Source organism: Dama dama, chromosome 9, assembly GCF_033118175.1.
Source record: "Dama dama isolate Ldn47 chromosome 9, ASM3311817v1, whole genome shotgun sequence".
Classification (NCBI taxonomy): Eukaryota; Metazoa; Chordata; class Mammalia; order Artiodactyla; family Cervidae; genus Dama; species Dama dama.
In genome coordinates, this window is record NC_083689.1 from 40,435,701 (window position 1) to 40,463,248 (window position 27,548).

A 27,548-nucleotide genomic window follows, 5' to 3' on the forward strand; every position below is an offset into this window, starting at 1 on the left:
TTTGCATTTCTCTAATAGCTAGTGATGTTGATCATCTTTTCATGTGCATATTGGCCATCTGTGTGTCTCTGGAGAAATGTCTGTTTCAGTCTTCTGCCCATTTTTTGATTCCATTATTTGGGGTTTTTTTGATAGTGAGTTGTATGAGATGTTTGTAATATTTTGGATATTAAACGTTTGTTGGTTGCATCACTTGCAAATATTTTCTGCCATTCCTTTAGGTTGCTTTTTTTTTTTTTTCTTTTTTGATGCTTTCTTTTGCTGTGCAAAAGCCTTCACCTTTGATTAGGTCCCATTTGTTTATTTTTGCTTTTATTTCTTTTGCCTTGGAAAACTGATCTAAGAAAACATTGCTATGATTTATGTCCAAGTATTTTTGCCTTTGTTCTCTTTTAGCAATTTTATGGCTTGGTGTGTTATATTTAGGTCTTTAAACCATTTTTATTTTTGTGTATGGTGTGAGGGAGTGTTTCTGATTTCATTGTACTGTCCAGCTTTTCCAGTACCACTTGTTGAAGGGTGTCTTTTCTCCGTTACATATTTTTGCCTCCTTTGTCATTAATTGACTGTAGGTGAGTGGGTTTATTTCTGTCCTTTGCCCATTTTTTAATTGGGCTATTTCTCTTGTTGTTGAGTAGTAAGTATTCTTTATGTATCCTGAGTACAAGTCCTTTTCAGATATATCATTGGCAAAATATTTACTCCCATTTTGTGAGTTGTCTTTTCACTTAGTGGTGTCTCGGAAAGTTTTTTAATTTGAGGAAGTCCAGTTTACTTGCTTTATCTTTTGTTGCTTGTCCTTTGGCAGTCATATCTAAGCAACCATGGTGTAATCCAGGGCTACAAAGATTTACACTTGTTTTCTTCTAAGACTTTTGTAGTTTTAGCTTTTATGTATAAGGTCTGATTCATTTTTAGTTAATGAATTTTAGATAGGGGTCTAACTTCATTCTTTTGTATGTGGATATCCAGTTTTCCCAACACCATTTCTTTTTTTTTTTTTTTCCAACACCATTTCTTGAAAAGATTATTCTTTCTCTATTGAATAAGCTTGGAACCCTTGTTTAAAATCAGTTGACCATAACTAAGAATTTATTTCTGGACTCTGATTTCCATTCCATTGGTCTGTATCTATCCTTATGCTGTTACTACACTGTCTTTGACTATTGCAGTTGTGTAATAAGTGGAAGTCAGAAAGTAGGAGTCCTCCAACATTATTGTTTTTCAGAAGTGTTTTAGCTATTCTGGATCCTTTTCATTTCCAAATAAAGTGCAGCATCACTTGTGTCAATTTCTGCAAAAAAAGGTAGCTGGGACTTTGATAGGAATTACCAGCTGGGGCTTTGATAGGAACTACTGTTTACTCTAGATCAATATGGGGAGCATTGCTATCTTAATACTAAATCTTTCAGTCCAGGAATATGAGTCTTTCCATTTATTTAAGTCATCTTTAGTTTCTCTCGATTTTTGTAGTTTTCTGTGTACGAATCTTACACTTCTTTTTATTAAATTTATTCCTACATATTTTATTCTTTTTAATGATACTGGGAACGGAAATGTTCTCTTAATTTTATTTTCAGGGTCATTATTAGTGTATAGAAATACAGAAATATAACTGATTTTTGTGTACTGATTTTGTATTGTTCAACTTGGTTGAACTCATTTTTAGTTCTCTATTCATTTTTTAAAAAAATTTTTTAGTTTTTTCTGTATATAAGATTATGTTATCTGTGAATAGTTTTACTTCTTATTTTCCAATCTGGGTGCCTTTCCCCCCCTTGTTTAAATGTTTTAATATAATGTAGAATAAAGATGGCCAGAGCAAACATCTTTGTCTTGTCCTAATCTTAGGATGAAATCATTTAGTCTTTGACCATTATTATACTAGCTGTATTTTTTTAAATTTATTTATTTTTAACTGAAGGATGATTGCTTTGTAGTATTATTTTGGTTTCTGTGAAACATCAACATGAATCAGCCATAGGTATACCTATGTCCCCTGCATTTTGAACCTCCCTCCCACTCCCTCCCCACCCCACCCTTCCAGGTTGTTACAGAGACCTGGTTTGAGTTCCCATTGGCTGTCTGTTTTGCATATGGTGATGCGTGTTTCCATGTTACTGTCTCCATACAGTCCACCTTCTCTTTCCTCCTCCCCTCTCACCCGCCTTGTCCATAAGTCTGTTCTCTGTGTCTGTGTCAGCTGTGAATGTTTCTTGGATCAGGGTGAGAAAGTTCCCTTCTATTCCCAGTTAAATCTTTATCATGAAAGGGTGTTTTGGGTTCTTAAAGGGTTACATGAGATAGTGCATGTAAAGTACCTGATAAATACTAGGGCTCTATCCAAAAAGAGGCTGTTTGGGAGATTGTTCAGTTTTGCACGTGTTTTTTTTTTTTTTTACATTTCTGTATTTTTCCAGGGAATATTTGATAAAAGAGTAGAATTGAGAATTTGCAAGTATGTGTCCTTTTTAAAAATTGGAATTAGAAGATAAACACTTACCAAGTAGCCTAACATATACTTGAAGGAGTGCAAGCCCTCTTCAAAAAGAATACATACAGAAAGTATTTTAAACAGAAGACTTGTCTGGTATTTTTCACATATACAGAATTAACTCTTATTTGGGAATTAAAAGTGTTAATTAAACTTTGTGAAGTTTTTTCACTTGAAAATTCAAGTTTAGCTTATAGTTATAATATCCTTGGATACATTTTCTATAAGTTTAATATTAATACATTGTATTTCATTAGCTTTTACCTAGTCTTTTCACATGCAATATGATGACATTTTGATTCTTTCTTTCTTTCTTTGTTAATAGGGAGTCTTCTGTAAAGATGTATGTTGGCTCACCTATTTAGTTACACTAAGTTATTGTATGTATAGGGCTTCCCTGGTAGCCCAGCTGGTGAACAATCTCCCTGCAGTGTGGGAGACCTGGGTTCAAACCCTGGGTTGGGAAGATCCCCTGGAGGAGGAAATGGCAATGGACTCCAGTATTCTTGCTTGGAGAATCCAAGAGACAGAGGAGCCTAGTAGACTACAGTCCATGGGATTGCAGAGTCAGACATGACTAGGCACAGACACAGTATGTATAATAAAGGCAAGATAAACATTTAATCCTTTCAGTTATTACTCTTTAAAATAATGGGTTGATTCCAGCATCCTAGAAAGTAACCAGCCAGATTTTTAAAATTTGAATTGTAAATTTTCAAAATTTGCAATGAAGTCAAGGATGTAAACATATTTAATGTTGTACATTTCATGCCATTGTGCTTATTGATGCTTAGATTGGGCCATCTTTGACAATTGTGAGTCTTCTTAGGTTGGTTCCTGATGACTTTTTTTTTTTTTTTTTTTTTTTTTTAAGGAAAACCTAATAGATACAATTTTATTTTTTCAGAATCACAGAAAAATATTTCCCTTTTGAGTTTGTAAGAGCCTTGTGTTTTTGTTCCTAAAGACTTTTATTATATTGTCATGGCACCAGTAGCCTTTGATAGCTTTTTAGCTTTCTGATGTTGTAAGCTGTTTGACTCATCTTGTGCATTTTCTATCTAAATCTTGAATTAACCATTTCTCCAGGAAATGTGTGTGTGCCTTGGCTCATTGCTCTTGGGTTGGCCTAGAACTTTTTAGTTAATAGAACTAGGAAATACATATATAACAGACACACACATATAATTGTATTTATTTAATTCATGATGAAACAGTTTTATATTTCCAATTCAAATTCAGGACTGCTAGTTAAAATTCTGCACTGTGTTTCACCTCTCCTTTCTCTATACCAAAAAATGTGGTTCTTAATGAGGTTAACATGATGATTCATTTGCTTTATCACATAGTCATCACTTTAAGTGTCTCAAAATAATACCCTTACTAGTAACAACAGTATGATTATTTAAAACAATTTAAGCCTTTTTATTGTAGAATGTATAGTCAGTTTCGTGTGCATGCTCAGTTGTGTCCATCTCGTTATGTCTGCAACGAGACAGACATAACCGAGCCTGCACACGCAACTGACTCCTCTGTCAGTGTAGCCCACTCGCCAGGCTCCTCTGTCCATGGAATTTTCCAGGCAAGAATACTGGAGTAGGTTGCAGTTTCCTCCTCCAAGGGATCTTCCTGACCCAGGGATTGAACCAGCATCTCCTGAATTGGCAGGCAGATTGTTTACCCCTGGGCCACCAGGGAAGCCAATTTTACTGTGTTTTCAGGTCATGTGGGATAGTTTTGAGTTGTTATGCTACTGTCTCTACATTGATTTTTACTTGTGATGTTTAGGGATTGTTGCTGCTGCTGTTTTTTAAATTTTGTTTTATAAAACAGCTATATGATTCCAAAGTCAAATCTACGTGTAGCAATATATTTAAAGAACTCTAACTCCTATTACTCTCCCTTATACTCTGTTCTGTTCCCTACCTTCTCCTACTCCTATATAAGCTTAGAATTAAAAAAAATAAAGAACCCTTTCATTTAAAAATATAAGTATTAAGTAAATATATTTGTGACTCTCCCCTTTTAAAAAAGATAAATGGTGATGTTTATTACACACTTTTCTCCACCTGCCTTTTATACTTATTATTTTCTTGTGATCACTGCATGGCAATGTAGGAAATTCTCTCTTTGATATTTATAGCTGTGTAATACTCTATTGTATACATACCATAATTTAGCCCCTTACTGATGGATATTTGGGTTATTTCTCATTTGCTATAATAATTAACATAGTGGTAAGTAGCCTTGTGCACTAACATTCTATTTTTTGCTAGTGTTTCTGGGTCAAAGGGTTAAATGCATATATATACATATTGCTAGATATTGCCAAATTTTCCTTTTGAGGACTGTACCATTTTATGTTCCCACTAGCCATGTTTGAGGGGCCCAACAACCTCACTAACAAGAGGATGTTGTCAAATTTAGTGTAGTTTTTAATCTACTTTTCCTTTATAAGTGAGGTTGATCAACTTTTATATTTTTAAGGACCATTTGAGTTTATCTTTCTATGAATAGTCCACTTATCCACTCTTGTAGCAAGTTATCCTTTTCTGTTTTTTTTTTTTTCTTTTTTGGCCTCACTTTGAAGTATGTGGGATCCCAGTTCCCTGACCAGGGATTGAACCCATGCCCCCTGCAGTGAAAGCACAGAGCCGCAATCACTGGATCACCAGAGAAGTCCCATCCTTTTTCTTCTGTATTTTTTTTTAAATGTATACATTGGGGATATTAACTCTTCGTCTGTTAAATAAGTTGCAGATGTCATTCTCAGCTCTTTTCATTTTGTATGATGCTGTTTTTTTGTCCAGACTCATGTTGTGGGTTTTTGTGTTTTTTTTACACACTCAGAATTTTATTTGTAATGCAAAATCTTTTCCTTTATTGCTTATGAATTTTGAGTCATGGTTAAAGACTTCCCCATACTTAGGCAGTAGAAGAATTCACTTGTGTTTTCTCCTAAACAATTGTATGGTTAGGCTCTTAAAATAGAGCAGTAAAGAAGCAACTCGGGGGGGGGGGGGGGGGGGATCGGGATGGGGAATACGTGTAACTCTATGGCTGATTCATATCAATGTATGACAAAACCCACTGAAATGTTGTGAAGTAATTAGCCTCCAACTAATAAATAAATAATAAATATTAATAACAACAACAATAAAAAAAAAATAGAAGCAACTCAGTTAAAAAGTGGGCAAAAGATCTGAACTGATACCGCACCACTGAAGAAATATACAGGAGATGATAAAGAAACATGAAAAGATGAAGTATCATTTAAGGAATTGCAAACTAAAACAATGAGATAACGCCCATAAACTGTTAGAATGGCTAAAACCTAAAACACCAAGTGCAAGGATATGGAACAACAGAAACTCATCCATTACTAGTGCGAATACAAAATAGTACAGCTACTTTGGAACAGTTATGCAGTTTCTTAAAAAAGTAAACATAGTCTTAGGGAATTCCTGGTGGTCTAGTGGTTAGGACTCTGAGCTCTCACTGCCAACAGCCTGGCTTCAGTACCTGGTCAGGGAATGAGGATCCCACAAGCTGTACAGCCAAAAAATAAGTAAACATAGTCTTAACCATATGATCCAGGTTAGGTACAAGTAAAATTAAATACAAGTAAAACACAAGTAAAATAAAAATACCTTATGTCCACACAGACACCTGCACACAGATGTTTATAGCAGCCTTATTCACAGTTGCCAAAAAGGTGGAAGAAACAAAGGTGTCCTTCAATATATAAATGAATAAACAAACTGGTACATTTGTACAATAGAATATTATTCCGTGGGGGTGGGGGGGGAATGAGTTCTCAAGTCATGAAAAGACACAGAGGAACCTTAGATGAATATTCCTAAGTGAAAGAAACCAGTCTGACTGGTTTCCAGTCAGAAAAAACCTGACTCCAACTATATACCTTTCTGAAAAAGGCAAAACTATAGAGGTAGTGTAACGCTCAGTGGTTGCCAGGGATGGGGTTAGAGGGGAGAGAACAAATGGAGCATGGAACTTTCAGGGCAATGGAACTCTTCTTTATGGCACCATGATGATAGATACATGATATTATGTATTTCACAAGACCCACAGAGTGTACGACAAAGGGTGAACCCTAATGTAAACTGTGGGCTTTAGTTAATAGTGATGCAGTTATAACATGTGCCCAACACTGCAAGACGTCAGTGACAGGGACATGGGTGTCGGGAAGGGGGTGTAGGAGCTCTCCGTACTTCTGTACAGTTTTCCTGTGAACGTTAAGCGAAGAAATAGGGTCTACAAGGGGTTTTCTTTGTTTTTTAACTTTCCTTTGCGCTTTGTTTTGAAATACTTTTCTCAGTACAAAATTCTGTATGCAGTTAAGTCAGTTCCTTAACTCTCTTTTCTGTTCCATTCATCTTACACATACTACTCATAATTGTATCGAGCAAACTCAGGGAGATAGTGGAGGACAGGGAAGCCTGGTATGCTTCATTTCATAGGGTCACAAAGAGTCAGGCATGACTGGGCGACTGAACAATGACAGATAATATATTTTAATCTGAAGAGGTGGTCTCTTTGTTACTCTTTTTCAGGATTTTTACAGATTTTCTTGTTTACCTACTATTCCAAACGAACTTTATAATCAGCTTCATAAAATTGAAATTTTATTAAATTTATAAAGGAATTTGAGGGGATGTGATTAACATCTTTGTGTTGTTGAGTGTTGTTATTCAAGAACACAATTTTTGTCTTGTAAGCTTTTGGACAGACTGATTCAGTAGTTCTTGTTGGGCTTTTGTTTGTTACATCTTTATGTAACAATTACAGGCATTTGTGATCAAGTTGATTCAAGTTTGGGGTTGTTTCTTCAGAATGAGCTGGCCATCAGTGTTTGTTTATACATTCCTCTAAGTGTTTTCAGGAATAACATTTGTGTAATTGGCAGAGCAGTATAAATTCAAATTATCTGTACTGCAGATATTCTTTTAGAAGCAAATCTGTGTGTGTGTGTGTGTGTGTGTGTGTGTGCGCGCGCGCGTGCTCAGTCGTGTCTGACTCTGCAATCCCATGGACTATAACCCTGCAGGCTCCTCTCTCCATGGCAAGAATACTGAAGTAGGTTGCCGTTTCCTTCGCCAGGGGATCTTCCCCACCCAGGGATCAAACTCATCTCTAGCACTGTAGGCAACTTCTTACTGCTGTGCCACTGGGGAAACCCTGCCTGTCTTTGAGGTGAATATTGGTAAAGATTAATTTTGTCAATTTTCTTTTGGGCCAGTTGATGGTCTTTTAATATATTGAGGAAATTTTAGTGGCCATTTGTCCATATTATATTTTTTCTTAAAATGAATAGCAAAAAATAAGTAATAAAACTGAAGATTTGATGTTAATGCTTCCAGTTGTGTATGTGTGTCTTTAATTAAACTCTTATTTCATGAGAGTGTCAGTTTCTTGGAATAAATTTAGAAGAAAAAATGTTTTCATGCTAAGTATCTGGGGAATTTTTTTTTTCAGTATGTATGCATGTGTATATGTATTAATGTTTATAAATTCCTGTTGGAGTTGAATGTTGTTGTTCAGTCCATATGTCATGTCCAGCTCTTTGCAACCCCACAGATTGTAGCACAACAGGCTCCCATGTCCTCCACCATTTCCCAGAGTTTACTTAAACTCATGTGCATTGAGTCACTGATGCTATCCAACCATTTCATCCTCTGCTGCCCCTTTCTCCTATTGCCTTCATTCTTTCCCAGCATCATAGTCTTTTCCAGTGAATCAGCAGTTTGCATCAGGTGTCAGTATTGGAGCTTCAGCTTCAGCATCAGTCCTTCCAGTGACTATTCAGGGTTGGTTTCCTTTAGGACTGACTGGTTGATCTCCTTGCTGCCCAAGGGACTCTCAAGGGTCTTCTCCAGCACCACAGTTCGAAAGCGTCAATTCTTCAGCTCTCAGCTTTCTTTATGGTCCAGCTCTCATATCTGTACATGACTACTGGTAAAACCATATTTTTTGGCTAGACGGACCTTGGTCGGTAAAGTGATGTTTCTGCTTTTTCTTTTCTTTTTTTTTTTTTATGTCTCTGCTTTTTAATACACTGTCTAGGTTTGTCATAGGTTTCCTTCCATGGAGCAAAGATATTTTAATTTCATGGCCATAACCACTGTCTGCAGTGGAGTTAAATCAAACCAAAAAATCCATCATACTCAATTAACCGTCCACTCTATCTGCATTGCCTCTACCCTAGTTTTTACTTACATTTCAATATACTTTGAACTATTTCAGTAACTATACCAGTGCTCCTGGTTTCAAGTCTCTCTCCTCTTCAATTTAGCCGCCTTAGTTTTTCCAGAATAATCTTTCTAGCAAAGATTTGATTGTGTCACTCTTTAAGAGTTTTCATTTGCTTTGTATTGATTAAAGCAGCATGAAATCTTTCTTTGCTTCTCATGATCTGACTCCTATTTCACTGTTCAACTCTATAATATTCTACCCTGTCTATTTCTATTCCAGTGATATTTCTTAGTTTTCTTATCATGACATTCTTTCTCATTCCCCTGTGCCTCCATGCATACTCCTCTATTGTCCTGAAACACCTCCTTCCACTAGTTTTCAGCTCAGAACTTTGATATCATCCTGAGTCCCCTGGAACACTTGGATTTGTTTTCTACTGGTATATGGTCATTGTCATAATAATTTAATTACTTACAAGTCTTTTTACTCCACAAAATTACTGGGGATCAGAACTGTGATTTCTTTGTGGTGCTTGCCACATGATGTCAGTTATTATTTGCTGAGTGAATTTAATAACTCACAAGAAATTTCACTTCCCAGAGGGGTTTTATTGTAGTGGTGGGCTTCTCTGGTGGTGCTCAGTCTTATCTCCCAAGGCGTGTGGAATCTTAGTTCCTTGACCAGGAATCGAGCCTATGTCTTCTGTGTTAGAAGGTGGATTCTTAACCACTGAATTAACCAGGGATTTAATCAGGGAAATCCCAGTGCAGTTGTTCCTGATGTTTATCTCTTTTTGTTAAAGCAATTCCTGCGGCTTTAAGTATCCCTTTTTTAGGAGGAAGGGAAAAACCAAAAAAAAAAAAAATCAATTTATTTGATTCCTAGAAAACAAAGTAATCTGATTGTAGTACTTCAGAACCTTTTAATCAAGTTCAAGTTCATCTCACAATATATTAAAAATGTGTTTTTCCTCCAATTTTTAAAACATGGTAAAATACATAGAAAATTTACTATCTTAGCAATTTTAAGTATACAATTTAGTAATAAAAAAATACATCTATAATGTTGTGCGACCATTTTCATCCATCTTCATAACTCTTTTTTCATCTTGTGAAAATGAAATTACAGCCATTAGACAATAACTCCCATTTCCCCCTTCCTCTAGCCCAGGACAGCCACCAGTTTACTGTCTTTCTCTGTGATTTTGAGTACTCCAAATACTTCATAGAAGTGGAATCATGTAGTATTTGTCTTTTTATGACTGGCTTGTTTTTCTTAGCATAATATTCTGAAAGTTCATCCTTGTTGTAGGATATTGCAAAAGTTCCTTCTTTTTAAAGGCTGAAAAATACTCCATTTTACATATATATACATGTTACTTGTTTGCCTTATCTGTTAATGGACACTGGGTTATTTCCTATCTTAGCTACTGTGGACAGTGCCGCTGTGAACATGGGTGTACAGGTATCTCTCCAAGACTGCGTGTATTTTAGGTATGCATGCAGATGTGAAATTGCTGTGTCATATAGTAGTTCTGTTTTTGATTTATTGATGAGCTGCACATTGTTTTCCACAGTTGCTGTAACATTTTACATTCACACCAGTGGTGCACAAGGGTTCTAGTTTGACCACATCCTGGCCAGCACTTTTCATTTCCTGTTTTTTTAATAGTAGCCATACTAACAGGTGTTAAGTGGTGCCTTAGAGTTTTGATTTGCATTTCCCTAATGATTGGTGATGCTGAACATCTTTACATGTTTTTGTTGGTTATTTGTGTATCTTCTTTGCCAAAATGTCTGGTCAAGTCCTTTGCCTAATCAAGTTGTGTTTTTCTTGTTGTTTTAAGAGTTCTCTATATTCTGAATGCTAATTCCTTATCAAATACATAATTTACAAATATATTCTCCCATTCTGGAGTTGTCTTTTTACTCTGGATAATGTCTTTTGTTGTACAAATTTTAAAAATTGTCTCGAAATCCAGTTTGTCTCTTTTCTTTTATTGCCTGTGCCTTTGGTGTCACTTTGAAGAAATCATTTCTAGGACTTACCTGGTGGTCCAGTGGTTAAGGCTCCGAACTTCCAAATCAGGGGCCGCAGGGAAGCTAAGATCCTTCATGCCATGCAGCCAATTTAAAAAAACAAAAGAAGAATCATTGCCAAATCCAGTGTCAGGAAGTTTTTAGCTTATGTTTTTTCCTAAGTGTTTTATAGCTTTAGGTTTTACTTTTGGGTCTTGGATCCATTTTGAGTTAATTTTTGTGTATGGTGTTAGGTGGGTTTCCCTGGTGGCTTAGATGGCAGAGAATCCGCCTGCAGTGCAGGATACTTGGATTCAATCCCAGGGGAAGATCCCCTGGAGGAGGGCATGGCAACCCACTCCAGTATTCTTGCCTGGAGAATCTCTGTGGACAGAGGAGAGGAGCCTAGTGGGCTCCAGTCCATGGGGTCGCAGAGGCAGACACGGCTCAGCACGTGGTGTTAGGTAAATGAGTAGGAGAAGCACCTCCTCTGTGTTTCTCCTTTGCTCTAAACAGATGTGTGGGTTTTCCACAGGTCATGCAGTATAGTTCTCCCAGGTTCAATTTAGTTCAGTTTGGACACTGTCTACCTGAAGTTGGCATCAGATCCCACAAGTTAAGTGCTCAGCCCCACAAGACCGCCCTCACTTCCATTGTCACCTGAACTTCTTACCACCTATAAATTGGGGTCCATATGACCCCCATTTTGGGTTTGATAATTTGCTAGAATGGTTCACAGAACTCAGGGATTCACTTTTGTTTATTGATTTATTACAAAAGATATAATAAAGGATACAGAAAAATGACCAGATAAAGAGACATGTAGGGCAAGGTCCAGAAGGGTCCCAAGTGCAGGGCAGCGTCTGTCCCAGAGAAGCTGGGGTACACCCTCCTCCTGGCATGTAGATGGCTTCATCTCTGAATCTCATACTGTTAGGGTATTATTTATGGAGGCTTTATTGCTTAGGCACGACTGACTATTAACTCCATTTCCAGCTCCTCTCTCGAGATTGGGGGGTGGGGCTAAGAATTTTTTTAAAAATTATTTATGTATCTGGCTGCCTCAGATCTTGTTGCAGCGGGCAGGCTCTAGTGTACCCAAGCTTATCATTTGCATGTGGAATCTTAGTTCCCTGCAGATTCTTAACCAGTGTACTGGTAGGGAAGTTCTGGGGCTGAAAATTGAAGTTTCTAATCATGGTTTTTCTGATGACCAGTCCCTATCCGAGAGTCACCTCATCAGAACAAAATACAATGTTGTCATCCATTAAACTCCAAGGGATTTAGGATGTCTCTCAGGAATCAGGGTCAAAAAAGCAAATACTAGAATACAAGATGCTCCTAGTGTTCTTATCACGTAGGAAATTACAACAGTTTTGGTCACTCTGGTCACTTTGGTCACTCTGAGTCAGGAACTGGGATCAAAAACTAAATGTTAGAACAAGAGTCTTGTCATATTTGCAACAAACTCTATGTCAGGAACTGGGGGCCAGAGATCATACAATGCATATTTATGTCTGTCTTTGTGTCTGTACCACACTATTTTGATTGCTGTAACTTTATAGTAAGTTTTGGAATCAGGAGGTGTGAGTCCTCTATCTTTGTTCTACTTTTTCAAGATTATTTTTGGCTCTTCAGAGTCCCTTGAGATTCCATATGAGTTTGGGTATTGGTTTTTCTATTTTTGCACCCAAAAAACATTGAGATTTTGATAGGGATTGCTTTGAATCTGTAGCTGACTTTGGGTTGTATTGACCTTTTAACAGTATTAAGTCTTCCAATCCATGAACACTGGGTGTCTTTCCATTTATGTAGGTCTTTTAATTTCTTTCAGTAGTGTTTTGTAGTTTTAATTGTATAAGTCTTTTACCTCCTCAGTTAATTCCCAAGTATTTTATTCTTTTTGATGCTATTATAGATGGAATTGTTTTCTTACTTCCCTCTTTAGAGGATTCATTGTTAGTGTAAAGAAATACAACTGAAACTTCTATGTTGACTTGTTCATGCTACTTTGTTTGATTCATTTTTTAGTTCTAACAGAGATTGGGGAGATCTTTAGGGTTTCTGTATATAAGAAGTTGTGTCTCAATTGATTTTAATAGATAGCTATCATACAAAGTAGTTTCTCAAACCACAATGTGATTAAGATAGAAATTGATAACAAATAAAATTGAAAATTTCAATTTATGTAAACAGCACACTTAACCAATGGATGAAAGAAATAATCACAAGGGAAATTAGAAAATATGTCGAGATAAATGAGAATGAAAATACAGTGTGCCAAAACTTACAGTATGCAGCAAACAGTGCTTGGGGGGTGGTCAGGGCGTTTGTAGCTTTTTAACATGAATGTTAAAAGCACAGAAGGTCTTAAACTTTAAAAAGTAATAATAAAAGGTCTTCCTGGTGGTTCAGTGGTTAAGATGCCATGCTCCAGTGCATGGGGCACAGGTTCAATCCCTGATCAGGGAACTAAGATCCTGCATGCTGCCAAGAATCAAAATACAATGTAGTACGGTACAGTACAGTACTAGAAGATTTCAAATCAACAACCTAACTTTATAATTTAAGAAACTAGAAAGGAGAGAACAGACTAAACTCAGAGCTAGTGGAAGGAAGGAAATATAAAGGAGAGAGCCTAGGTAAACAGCATAGAGAATAGAAAAATAAGACTGAAAATCAGTGAAATAAAAAGTTGGCCCTTTGAAATCAACAAAATTGACAAACTTTTTAGCTAGGTGGAATTGAGGAAAAAAGAAGATTCAAATTACTAAAACCAGAAAGGAAAGTGGGGGAACTTCCCCAGTGGTTCGGTGGTTAGGGCTCTGCTCTTCCACTGAAGGGGTTGTGAGTTCAGTCCCTGGTTGGGAAACTAGGATCCCACATGTCCCTCGGCCAAAAGAATTAAGAAAAAAAAAAAAAAAGAAATGAAAATGGAGACATTATCATTTCTGTTTAAAAAAAAAAAATGTTTTGAAGTGAATACTGTGAACAATTGAATGCCAACAAATTAGATAACTTAGATGAGATAGACAAATTCCAAGAAATATAAAACCTACCAAGACTAAGTCACAGATAAATAGAAAATCTGAATAGACCTGTAACTAGTAAGGAGATTGAACCCATAGTTAAAACTCTCCCAACAAAGAAAAGCCTTGGACCCAGTAGCTTCACTGGTGAATTGTACCAAACATTTGAAAAACTGAAAAGGAGAGAACACATTCTAAGTCATTCTTTGAGGCCAGCATTAGCCTGAGAGTCAAATACTACTAGAAAACTACAGACCAATATCCCTTAGGAACATTAACGCAAAAATCCTCAAGCAAATACTACCAAACTTAATTCAACAGCATATTAAAAGGAGTATACACCATGACCAATGGGATATATCTCTGGAATGCACAAGTGGTTTGATAGATGAAACTATGCATGTAATACTTCACATTAAAAAATGAAGGAGAAAAATCCACATGATTATCTTAATTGATGTACAAATGTCTTTCTTGTCCTCATAAGCTAAGTAAAGGTTCTTGATAACATTCTCACTTTTAATGTTTCCTTCATGTATCTTAAAAATAATAGCTAAATTGAGCACTGTACACTTAAACTCTTTACAACCCAGTGAGTTAATGAGTATTTTTATTTACATTTTACCAGTAAAGAAACTGAAACTCAGAAGTGTTTAAGGGCACCAACCTAGTGAAGGGTAGAGTTAGATGATGAAGGATTGTTGAAGACTGGAGTGAAATTTCCAACAAAGTTCCATCCCTTATTCCACCTACTCTTAATTGCTTGGATAAATATTGTGGGTTTGTTTAAGAAGCTACTATGTGGGTATGGTTAGCTCTTGATTCACATGGAACATTAGTTTGACATCTCTTGATGGTCTATACCTGTGGTTCACAAACAGTTCTGTAGGAAAACTCTTCAAACGGATATTAGTTTGAGTTCTTTTAAAAAAAAAAAAAACTTCCTTTATGTGAAGTTAAAGGTTTTTTTTCTTTTTAACTGAAGGCAGGTGTTTTCAAAGCCTTTTAAAAAATGTATTGGGGATTTCCAGAAAGGAGATTTGATAAGCAGCATTTTCCAGTCTTACTTGACACCAAACTATGTTCAAAGAACAAATCTATACTGATTATTTGTTGATGCTAGGCATAAAGGAAAATAATCTTATGTCCATTTATGAGCTGTTACTTAGCTGCCTGTAGATACAGTGAAGAAAGAAGAGACTGGGAATAAGACTGGATAGTTCTGCCATTCTCATGCTCTGTGCCTTGGGAAAGCTTGTTCACTTTGCTAAGCCTTAGTTTCCTTTTATGCAAAACGAGGGGGTTGAAATATTGTGTTCAATTTATCATTTCTTTAATGTGAAAATGAAAAAATTCCAGATGTTTTATTCTCAGTTGAACAAAAATTTTGTTGAAAATTTCCAAATTGAGAATTTATTGAAAACTTCTTGTTTTTCTAACATGAATTAAATAAATAATGGGGGGCAGTATAGCATAGGAGACAACTTGGACTTCGGAGATTGTTACTCCAGGTTTCAATCTTGGCTGTCCCACTTATTATTCTTAAATAAGGATATTCTTACACAGAGTACATACCCTCTTGAATACTTGGGTTTCTCAGTGGTGAAAATGAGGGCTTTATTACTTACAGTGCTTATTACATAGGAATAGGTGCTTAGTAAGTGGAGTCTGCAGGTATTTAATTTGGTAAATCAGTAATTAAATGTAAATAATAAAGATTGAGTATAAGAGCTTTAGTTACAGATTAGAGCCTAGGTTGAAAGCCTAGCCTTTCACTTCCTGAAAGGACTTCACTTTCCATTTCTCCTTCTGCTACCAAAGAGGGCATATTGCTTATTGTATAAAGCAAAGCTATCTGTGTTGCAGGAAGGAGAGAACAGAGATCTCTGCTTTTTGCTAAGTTTCTCTCTGGGAATAACTGAAAACAAAAGTTAAAATATGCATCCTCACTAGGAATAAAACTACGATATGACCCAGCAATCCCTCTACTGGGCTTATACCGTGAGGAAACCAGAATTGAGAAAGACGCATGTACCTCAGTGTTCATTGTGGCACTATTTACAATAGCTAGGACATGGAAGCAACCTAGATGTTCATTGGCAGATGAATGGATAAGGAAGTCATGGTACATATACAGTGGAATATTACTCAGCTATAAAAAAGGAATGCATTTGAGTCAGTTTCAATGAGATGGATGAACCTAGAGCCCGTTATACAGAGTGAAGTAGTCAGAGATAAAAAGACAAATATCATATTAACACATACATATGGAATCTAGAAAGATGGTACCAACTATCCTATGTGCAGGGCAGCAAAGGAGACAGACATAAAGAACAGACTTTTGGACTCAGTGGGAGAAGGAGAGGGTGGAGTGATTTGAGAATATAGCATTGAAACATAAAATGACCATATGTAAAATAGATAGGCAGTTGGAGTTTGATGTATGACGCAGGGAACCCAAAGCAAGAACTCTGTGACAACCGGGTGGGGTGGGGTGGGGAGTGAGGGTGATTCAGAAGGGAAGGGACACATATGCCTGTGGCCAGTTTGATTTGATGTATAGCAAAAACCATTAAAATATTGTAATTATCCTCCAATTAAAATAAATACTTTTTTTTTTAATGTATCCTCAACAAGCAAGAGCCAACAAGCCAAGTGAAATTTAGAGAGTACTTAGATTTCAACTGAGATTTTGCCCCAACCTCCTACAGTGTTTGTTAGTTATAAACAGATGAGATGTGGAAACACTTCTTAGGAAAACACTCTAGTGATTACATTAGAGTGATTAATTCGAGTTGCGCAGTCCCTTTCCAAGTAGTTGAATGATATATCTGGTTGTGATACCTTCCTTGAGTTGCACTTAAGCCAGAGATCAAGGATCAGAATATTTCAGAGGTAGGTTGCCAAGTGATATTGACATCCTATTACCAACTGACTTGGGAAAGGAGGAAATTAGACCAAGGCTGGAGTGAAGGATATTGAATAGTTCACACACTTCCCTCTAATCTCTCTTGTGCGTTTTGCTGTTTAGAGATTGACTGGAGTTCAGGGTATTTTTTGCCCTAATGATAAATAATGCCTTTCTCCTACTAATGCTGTCAGTCTGTTGTTACTGTTGTTGAGTCGCTAAGTCCTCTCCAGCTCTTTGCTACCCTGTGGACTATAGCCGGTATACCAGGCTCCTCTGTCCATTGGGTTTTTCAGGCAAGAATACTGGACTGGGTTGCCATTTCTTTCTCCAGGGGACCTTCTTGAACTAGGTATGGAATCCTGGTCTGCATTGAAGGTTGATTTTTTTTACTACTGAGCCACCTTCTGTTACACTTGTATAAATTAATGAAACTAAGTGTAGCATTTGTGCTATATCCTTGCCGGGGGCAGTTCCTGGAAGAGGAGTTAGCTCTAGGGGGAGGAGGAAGGGAGAGACCATCTTGGAACCAGAGATGATTCTCAGTAAGACAAACTTGGTTGGGCCTGCCAGAGAAGGGGATTTGTGGTGACTTTGGTCCTGAGAGATTAGAGGGTGCCGAAGTTAAAACTTTCTACATATTGAAGCTATTTTCCCTAATGCCATCTCATGTCACCTCAGATGTCAGTAGATCTGAATGTAAAAGCAAAATTCTGAGGAGCAAGCCAGTTAGGTGAGATTACAGATTTAGTTGACCTTCCGTGAGCACTTCCTGTGTACCTGAATTAGTGTGAAGTATCTTCCACATAATTCTTTTTTAAAAGAGTCTTGATATTCTCAACTGATTCTGGGTATGATGATACCCATAGGATTGTTGAGGAAAATATATAATTCCTTACACAAAGTAATAATGAAAAGAACAATACTTAAAAACTAGAGAGAGATGAAGTAAAAGGTGATCATTGACATGAGAACAGAGTGTTCATTTAAATATTTTCTATTGTATGTTAAGGTACTGCACTGGATCTAGGGAATATAGAGAGAAGTGGGTTCTCTTCTCAAAAGAAAGTTCCTTTTTAAAAATTATTTACTTATTTGACTGCACTGGGTCTTCGTTGCTTTGCTCAGGCTTTCTCTAGTTGTGGCCAGCAGGGCTGTTCTTCTTGTGGTGTGCCATCTTCTCACTGTGGTGGCCTCTTCTGCTGCAGAGGCTCTCCGGTGCGCAGGCTTCAGTAGTTGTGGCTTGCGGGCTCTAGAGCACAGGCTTAATAGTTGTGGTGCACATGCTTAGTTGCTCTTCAACGTGAGAGGTCTTCCCGGACCAGGGATCAAACCCGTGTCCCCTCCATTGGCAGACAGATTCTTAGGCTTTGCGCCAGCTCATTTTAAGAGAGAATTACAGGAGCCTCCCTGGTGGCTCAGTGGTAAAGAATCTGCCTGCCAGTGCAGGAGACAATGGGTTCGATCTCTGGTCCAGGACAATGTCACATGATTCTGAGCAACTGAGCCAGTGTGTTGCAACTGCTGAGCCCACATGCCGCACCTGCTGAAGCCTGTGTGCCTAGGGACCGCGCTTCACAATAAGAAAAGCCCCTGTGATGAGAAGCCCATGAACTGCAGCGAGGGCAACTAAAGAGAAACCCGCACAGCAACGGAGGCCCAGCAGGGCCAAAGATGGTAAATAAATAAATAAATAAAATTTAAACAAGAGAATTACAGCCTGTTGAGTTCTAAAGAAATTAGTTTGGGAGGAGCTTGAAACAATAACTGAAGTTACTAAATATAATGTTTACTCAGCTTCTCTGTTTTACTTTTCTGTATGTGCTTACAGCTAAATGTGTTGGAAGTGAGGAGAGAATTGGTAGCAAAGCTTATGTAGTGTCTCAGGCTATACCTGTTATAGTCTTTCTTTTTGAAGAAAGCTGGCATTGTGAAACTTAATAGGCATGAAATGATTATTGGCTTGAGACATACTTAACTTTTGACTCACATTGAAACCAACCCTAATCAATGTAAATTGGAATGGTCCTTTTAAAGTGCATTTTAGTGCATTTTAGCAGTATGTATCAAGAACATAAAAATATGTACATTCTTTGGCCTGTAATTTTTTGCTGGATCCTCAGGGGGGACATCCTCAATACAGAGAAACTTTATAAACAGAAGTGTTCATGAGAGTGCTGTTTTAATAGCAAAAAATGAGAAGCAGGTATAGCATCTGTATGTCAATTGTTTTTGCCAATTGACATGTGACAATTAAAATGATTATGAGCATTAATTCATAAGGGAATATTCTGCAAATAGGTATTTTTAACTACTAGCTTAGTCTATAGTTAGAATATTTGGAGTTTAATTTTTAAAAAAACTCAGGGTATTAATGTACAGTGAATTTTGGTAAAAATGTCTAGAGGATTTCACTTAATAGCTATGATTATTGAAGCTTATCCTAAAAGGTCTTTTTAACTTGGACAGCCTTTTTCTGTAAGCTTTTAAGCCCTTACTGTGTGCCAGGGGTGGGCGGATAGGAGTGTGTGTGGGGGGGGGGGGTGTGTGCGTGTGCGTGTGTGCACATGCGCTCGCTCAGTTGTGTCTGACTTCTTTGAGACACCATGGACTGTAGCCCATCAGGTTCATCTGTCCATGGAATTTTCCAGGCAAGAATACTGGAGTGGGTTGCCATTTCCTTCTCCAGGGGATCTTTCCGACCGAGGGATCTAAACTGCATCTCTTGTGTGCAAGGTACTGGGGAGCATTATATAGAGATGAATCACATTCCTTGCTCTTAAGGACCCTGCATCCTCTAATAAGGCAATAGAATGAGTGTAAATAGTCATAATAGATGATAGAAAATGATAGGTGTATAAGGGAGGTAGAAAATACTTTTGGTAAAGACACAGTGGTCATTCATACCCTGAGAAGAAGGTAAAAGTAAAGTCCAGTTCTTAAAGAGAATATATAGAGAAGTGGAACCCTGATATCCCAGTTCTCTGCAGTGGACAGCAAAGAAAAAAAAAGTTAAAGGAGATTCTGTGACTGGCTTGGTATAAAAGTAGTTGTAGCTTCAAATTGAATTTTTAAAATTTTTTTATTTGGCTGCACTAAGTCTTAGTTGCGGCTTTCAAGATCTTTGATCTTTAGTTGTGACATGTGAGATCTAGTTCCCTGACCAGGGATTGAACCCAGGCCTCCTGCATTGAGAGCAGGGAATCTTAGCTACTGGACCACCAAGGAAGTCCCTGGACTGTGAAATTTAAATCATTATAACTAAGTTCAAACACATCTTTATTAATCAAAATGGGAACCATTACAATCAACGCATTTTTGCCAACAAGAAATAAGTTTGTTTATTCCTGTAGCATAAAAATCCATGCTTTGGGATTCAATGAACTCTTGGAAAACATTTTCTGCATCCTGCTGGTTGTGGAAGCTTTTCCCTGCAATAAGGTGTTGAGATGCTTGAAGAAGTGGTAGTCGGTTGGCAAGAGATCAGGTGAATGTGGTGGATGAGGCACAACTCCGTAGCCCAGTTCATTCAACTTTTGAAGTGTTGGTTGTGTGACCTGCATCATGCATTGTCATGGAGAAGAATTAGGCCCTTTATGTTGACCAATGGCAGCTGCAGGTGTTACAGTTTTCTGTGCGTCTCTTTGATTTGTTGAGCATACTTCAGATGTTGTGGTTTTACCAGGATTCAGAAAGTTGTAGTGGATCACACCAGCAGCAGACCACCAGATAGTGACCATGACTTTTTTTGGTGCAAATTTGGCTTTGAGAAGTGCTCTGGAGCTTCTTCTTGGTCCAACCACTGAGGTGGTCATTACTGGCTGCGTAAAATGCACTTTTTGTCACATGTCACAATCCAATCGAGAAATTGTTCATTGTTTCATAAAACAAGAGGAGACGACACTTCAAATCGATTTTTTTTGATTTGTGGTCAGCTCATAAGGCACCCACTTAACGAGCTTTTTCACTTTTCCAACTTTCTTCAAATGCCAAATGATTATAGAATGGTCGACTTTGAGTTCTTTGGCAACTTTTTGTGTAGTTGTAAGAGGGTCAGCTTCTATGATTGCTTTCAGTTGGTCATTGTCAACTTCTGATGGCCGGCCACTGTGCTCATCTTCAAGGTGCTTGTCTCCTTTGCAAAATTTCTTGAACCACCACTGCATTGTATGTTCATTAGCAGTTCCTGGGCCAAATGCATTGTGAATGTTGCAAGTTGTCTCCCTGCTTTATCACCCAGTAAGCTCAAATTTAAAAATCACTCGAATTTGCTTTTTGTTTAACATCATTTCCCTAGTTTAAAATAAATATAAACAGCAAGTAATAAGTCATTAGCAAAAAAAGAAAAGTGTGAAATGCACATTAAAATGATGTATAACATCACCACATTTATTTAAGAATGTATTCTGGTATCAATGGGACCTAATTAAAAGCTTTTGCACAATAAAGGAAACTATAAGCAAAGTGAAACGACAGCCTTCAGAATGGGAGAAAATAATAGCAAATGAAGAAACAGACAAAGGATTAATCTCAAAAATATACAAGCAATTCCTGCAGCTCAATTCCAGAAAAATAAATGACCCAATCAAAAAATGGGCCAAAGAACTAAATAGACATTTCTCCAAAGAAGAAATACAGATGGCTAACAAACATGAAAAGATGCTCAGCATCACTCATTATCAGAGAAATGCAAATCAAAACCACAATGAGGTACTACTACATGCCAGTCAGAATGGCTGCTATCCAAAAGTCTACAAGCAATAAATGCTGGAGAGGGTGTGGAGAAAAGGGAACCCTCTTACACTGTTGGTGGGAATGCAAACTAGTACAGCCACTATGGAGAACAGTGTGGAGATTCCTTAAAAAACTGGAAATAGAACTGCCATATGACCCAACAGTCCCACTCCTGGGCATACACACTGAGGAAACCAGATCTGAAAGAGACACGTGTACCCCAATGTTCATCACAGCACTGTTTATAATAGCCAGGACATGGAAGCAACCTAGATGCCCATCAGCAGACGAATGGATAAGAAAGCTGTGGTACATGTACACAATGGAATATTACTCAGCCATTAAAAAGAATACATGTGAATCAGTTCTAATGAGATGGATGAAACTGGAGCCCATCATACAGAGTGAAGTAAGCCAGAAAGATAAAGACCAATACAGTATACTAACACATATATATGGAATTTAAAAAGATGGTAACGATAACCCTATATGCAGGACAGGAAAAGAGACACAGATGTATAGAACAGACTTTGGTACTCTGTGGGAGAAGGCGAGGGTGGGATGATCTGAGAGAACAGCATTGAAACGTGTATTATCAAGTGTGAAACAGATCCCCAGCCCAGGTTGGATGCATGAGACAAGTGCTCAGGGCTGGTGCACTGGGAAGACCCAGAGGGATGGGATGGGGAGGGAGGTGGGAGGGGGGATCAGGATGGGAGAACACATGTAAATCCATGGCTGATTCATGTCAATGTATGGCAAAAACCACTACAATATTGTAAAGTAATTAGCCTCCAACTAATAAAAATAAATGAAAAAAAAAAAATGTATTCTGATACCAAACAGCAAAGTTCAACAATGAAAAACTGTAGTTACTTTTGCAGCAACATAGTACAAGCCAGAAGGGAATAACCAAACTAGTAAGAGGCCCAGAATGGTCAGGAACCAAAATTAAAGATGGTCAGAGCTGTCATAGCCATTGGTTCTTAATAGATCTCTAGAGTTCTTAACAGAGCTTTCTAATTTCAGTATTGAAAATTTTGCAGTATTTTAAACATAAAAATATATTAACAAAGTTTCTATACTGTGTAATTTAATTTTTTTAAATTTCTGTGTAATTTTTAAAAAAATAAACAATTGCATATCTCAAGAATGCAAACTTTAATTTTTGTTTTGTTCTTTTAAGCTCTGGAAAGGATATTCAGTCCAAATTAAATCCCTCATGTTGTACATAAAGGAAGCTGGAATTCAATTATGTCTGATCGGAAATGGTAATCCACTCCAGTATTCTTGCCTGGAGAATCCCATGGACGGAGGAGCCTGGTGGGCTACAGTCCACGGGGTTGCAAAGAGTCGGACACGACTAAGCAACTTCACATCACTTCACTTTGATCATAGGTTACAGAACCAAAGCAAGAATCTCAGCCTCCTGACTGACCAGTGCATGTTACCACATTCTTGTCAGGTTGAGATCAATTTCTTTTTTCCAGTTGCTTGCTGGTTATTAAGAAGGATTTGTTGAGGATAGAGACTTCGTATTTATCCCTGTATCCCTGGGATACAATAATAGTAGACATACGTTGCATGAAAAGGATAGATGGGTAGGTTTGGCTTCTCTCTTAAACCTTGAAGGAAGGCTAGGATTTAGCTTGTTCTGGTCATTTGGTATACACAGAAGCTGTTAGATTTGTAGAGTATTGGATACGTAAAGGAAAATAGAAAATAATGCAGAAGTCCAGGTTGGGGCTACATTGTAGAAACACTTTTATTATCCAGTTAGTTGAAAAGTTTTGAGCAGAGAAGTCACACACACACACACACACACACACACACACACACACACACACACACACACTCCAGTTAGTTGAAAAGTTTTGAGCAGAGAAGTCACACACACAGTCCAGTTAGTTGAAAAGTTTTGAGCAGACACACACACACACACACACACACACACACACACACACACGAGATGCAAAATAATGCAGAAGTCCAGGTTGGGGCTACATTGTAGAAACACTTTTATTATCCAGTTAGTTGAAAAGTTTTGAGCAGAGAAGTCTCTCACACACACACACACACACACACACACACACACACACACACACACAAGTGGGAGATGCAAAATAATGCAGAAGTCCAGGTTGGGGCTACATTGTAGAAACACTTTTATTATCCAGTTAGTTGAAAAGTTTTGAGCAGAGAAGTCACACACACACACACACACACACACACACACACACACACACACACACACACACACACACACACAAGTGGGAGATGCAAAATAATGCAGAAGTCCAGGTTGGGGCTACATTGTAGAAACACTTTTATTATCCAGTTAGTTGAAAAGTTTTGAGCAGAGAAGTCTCACACACACACACACACACACACACACACACACACACACACACACACACAAGTGGGAGATGCAAAATAATGCAGAAGTCCAGGTTGGGGCTACATTGTAGAAACACTTTTATTATCCAGTTAGTTGAAAAGTTTTGAGCAGAGAAGTCACACACACACACACACACACACACACACACACACACACACACGAGTGGGAGATGCTATGGGAATGGAAATACGGTTCTAGATACAGAAAACCATCAGAACTTGGTTATCGATGAAGTGTGTATTTCAAGGTATAAAGTACTCAGAGATGCGACTGAGGTTCCAGATGTCATCTTTGCCTCTATAGTTTGGAAGATGGCGGTGTCATTAACACATACAGTAGTTTTAAATGATGTATTTGAGGTACTTGTGCCACGTCTAGATGGAAATGGCTATTGGAAATGTGCTGCCAAACTTCAGAAGAGAAGAAATACATTTAGGAGTCATTTGAATAGAAAGGATCATTGAAGGCTAAGGATTAAATGAGATTGCCAGGAAGAGGCAAAAGCCAAAGACACATCTTCAGGAAATTTTCTACATTTAGAGGGGGATGAGAGAAGAGTCAGCGCAGATTTATTTGATCATATACAAAGTGAAACCTAAGAATCGTGTAAGGAGAAGGGAGTAGGGAGAGTACTTACAGGAGGGAAACATCTGAATTACAGATTCTTTTAAATAAAAAGTTTCACAGTTTGCATTGTAAGCTAAAGTCTTATGCTAATAGGTAAAATATGTAAGTTAGTAAAAGGCATGTTTGCAGAAAACCTGCATTATGTGAGTATGTATTGTAAACAGAATAGATGTTTAACACTAAAGACTAGTTTTGCTAAATGTAGAGGTTGAAGAAATCTTTCATTTTTTAAACTTGAATTTGAGAGAATATAGTCAAGTAGTCTTTTTAATTAAAAGCCTTGAAGTTAAGACAAGAAATTTTTTGTTTTAACGTATAACCATTTGAATGAATTCTGAATAGTGATGTTTTACCATACTTGAATATCTATTTGCCTTCAGCACTTTATAGAGTATTTCCCCTGCAGTATTTATAAGTATTCTGTTAGGGGTAAAAATACTCACCATGTACTGTTGGTTTTCCCTAAGTAACTTTTTGTTTTTATCTTTCAGGATCTGACTGGCATAGAATCTATGGATCAGTGTCGCCATACCTTGGAACAGCATAACTGGAACATAGAGGTATTATAGGATTCATTTTGAGTGTACTTATTTCTTATTCCCTGCTCTGATAATAGATCTCAAAGACATGTACTTTTCTTTTTTTCCTTTTCACAGCAAAAATCTTCTTTCAATAGTTTTTTTTTTTTTTTAATTTACAGCTCTTTAGTCTTTATTTTATTTTATTTTTTTCTTTAGTCTTTAAATTTGTGTGAAAGGTGAAGATTATGATGAGAGTTTATAAAAATCACAGAAAAGATTGTGACCAAATCCCTCAGTATAGTGTCCCTCCCTCTTTATTTTTTCTTAATGACTCTTTGGAGAAAATACTGGTTTTTATATATTTGATTTACAGCCAGATACCATAATGTGAACCTTTTTATTAAATATGATAAAATTTATTCTTCTGAATTTTCTATTTGGTTATGTTACCTGCAACTTGATTTTTTTTTTTTTTTTTTTTAGTATATGGATCTTTTGTTTTATTTGATGATGAATTGGCTAGTACTTCAGAATAATCTCAGTTAATAATGGTAATAGCAAACACCTTGTCCTCACTGTAATGCTTCCAACGTTTTATTATTAAGTGTAATGCTAGTTATCGTTTTGAGATAGAGCCGCTAGAATGTAATAAACTCCATGAGAGCAGAGTGTTTTTGGTTTTTTTTGATTGCTGTATTCCAGCATCTAAAATCGATCCTAGTATATCATAGACTCTCAAATATCTGTTGACTGTTCTTCTTTTCTTGCTTTATTAGTGAATGTTGAGTTGAATCAAGCATGCTTTTGATATCTGTTGAACTTAACTGTTTAATTATGGTATATTATTTGAATAGAGTACTGGATTACAAGTGGTATTTAGTTATTCAGCACTATTTTTGAGCAATTCAAGTCTCTGGCACTATGCCAGCAAATAAGACGTATGTTCTCATGGAGCTTCAGTTTGTAATAAATGCTGTGAATAAGATGAGTACAGAAAATAGAATAAAGAGGATAAGGAAAGTCATTTTAATAGGGTGGTCAAGTAAGGCCTTTCTAGGGAGGTTGTATTTGAGCTGACACCTGAATGATGAAAAGGAATGATGAATGTGAAATTTCAAGGGGAATGCATTTTCGGAAGAAGGCATGATGTTGCTCTGTATGATACTTTGGTATTGTCTCCTTGTTAGACTTTTATTTCAAGCATATGCTGGCTTTTAAAAATGACTGACTTAAAAAAAAAAAGCGACTGACTTGATAAAATGGGTTGAGAAACCTAGTTAGCATACTTACATTTAAGCCTGTGAATTATCTTCTGAAACTATTATTTTAAATGTTTTGTTTTCTTCTTTGGTCCAGGAGTTATTTAGAAACATTTTTTTGTTTGTTTATATGGCTGTATAGATTTGTATATAATTTTCTTGTTACATAAATGGAATTATGCCATATTTACATTTTTTCACTGTCAATAACTCATAAAAATAATACATAAAGATAACTTTCATTTGAAGTTACACGAAAAGATGCTCAGTATCACTTAACCTAGCACAGAAACGCAAATCAGGACTACAGTGAGGGGCTGTCATGTACAGTCAGAATGGCCGTCCTTGAAAGTTCTACAAGTAACAGATACTGGAGAAGGTGTAGGGAAAACAAATCCTCCTATATTGTTGGTGGGAAAGTAAGTTGGTGCAGTCATTGTAGAAAACAGTGTGAAGGTTCCTCAGGAAACTAAAAATAGAATTACCATATGATCTAGCAGTTCCACTCCCTGGGCATGTATCCAGGTAAAACTGTAATTCAAAAAGATACATGCACCCCCGTTATGTTTATAGCACTATTCACAATAGATGAGGCATGGAAACAGCCTAAATGTCCCCTGACAGAGGAATGGATAAAGAACATGTCATGTGTGTATATATACGATGGGATGCTGCTCAGCCATAAAAAAAAAAAGAAATAATGCCATTCGCAGCAACATGGATAGAGTCAGAGATTATATCATACTAAGTGAAATAAAACAACAGAATGATCTCTGTTCGTTTCCAAGGCAAACCATTCAATATTACAGTAATCCAAGTCTGTGCCCCAGTGACTAATGCTGAAGAAACTGAACAGTTCTGTGAAGACCTACAAGACCTTCTAGAACTAACACCCAAAAAAGATGTCCTTTTCATTATAGGGGACTGGAATGTAAAAGTAGGAAGTCAAGAGAAACCTGGAGTAACAGGCAAATTTGGCCTTTTAGTAGAAAATGAAAAAATGAAACGGCAAAGGCTCACAGAGTTTTGCCAGGAGAATGCTGGTCATAGCAAACACCCTCTCACAACACAAGAGAAGACTCTACACATGGACTTCACCAGATGGTCAATACCGAAATCAGATTCATTATATTCTTTGCAGTCAAAAATGGAGAAGCTCTATATAGTCAGCAAAAACAAGATGGGAGCTGACTGTGGCTCAGATCATGAACTCCTTATTGCCAAATTCAGACTTAAATTGTAGAAAGTAAGAAAAACCACTAGACCATTCAGGTATGACCGAAATCAAATCCCTTACCATTATACAGTAGAAGTAGCAAATAGATTCAAGGGATTAGATCTGATAGA

General features: G+C 37.1%; 1 protein-coding gene across 2 annotated transcripts in view; it reads left to right on the forward strand.

The window, feature by feature from the left end:
• The window catches only part of FAF2 (Fas associated factor family member 2), a 60,175-nt gene that overhangs the window by 11,597 nt on the left and 21,030 nt on the right, over nt 1–27,548 (forward strand). Inside the window, exons 1-2 of one of the 2 annotated variants that reach the window (XM_061150977.1) lie at nt 17,968–18,339; nt 24,913–24,981. In XM_061150977.1, the coding sequence (XP_061006960.1) occupies nt 18,337–18,339; nt 24,913–24,981 (72 nt within the window). In that variant the 5' untranslated portion in view covers nt 17,968–18,336. Of the gene's footprint in view, nt 1–17,967; nt 18,340–24,912; nt 24,982–27,548 lie in introns of those variants that run through there. The other variant, XM_061150976.1, reaches the window with a different exon arrangement.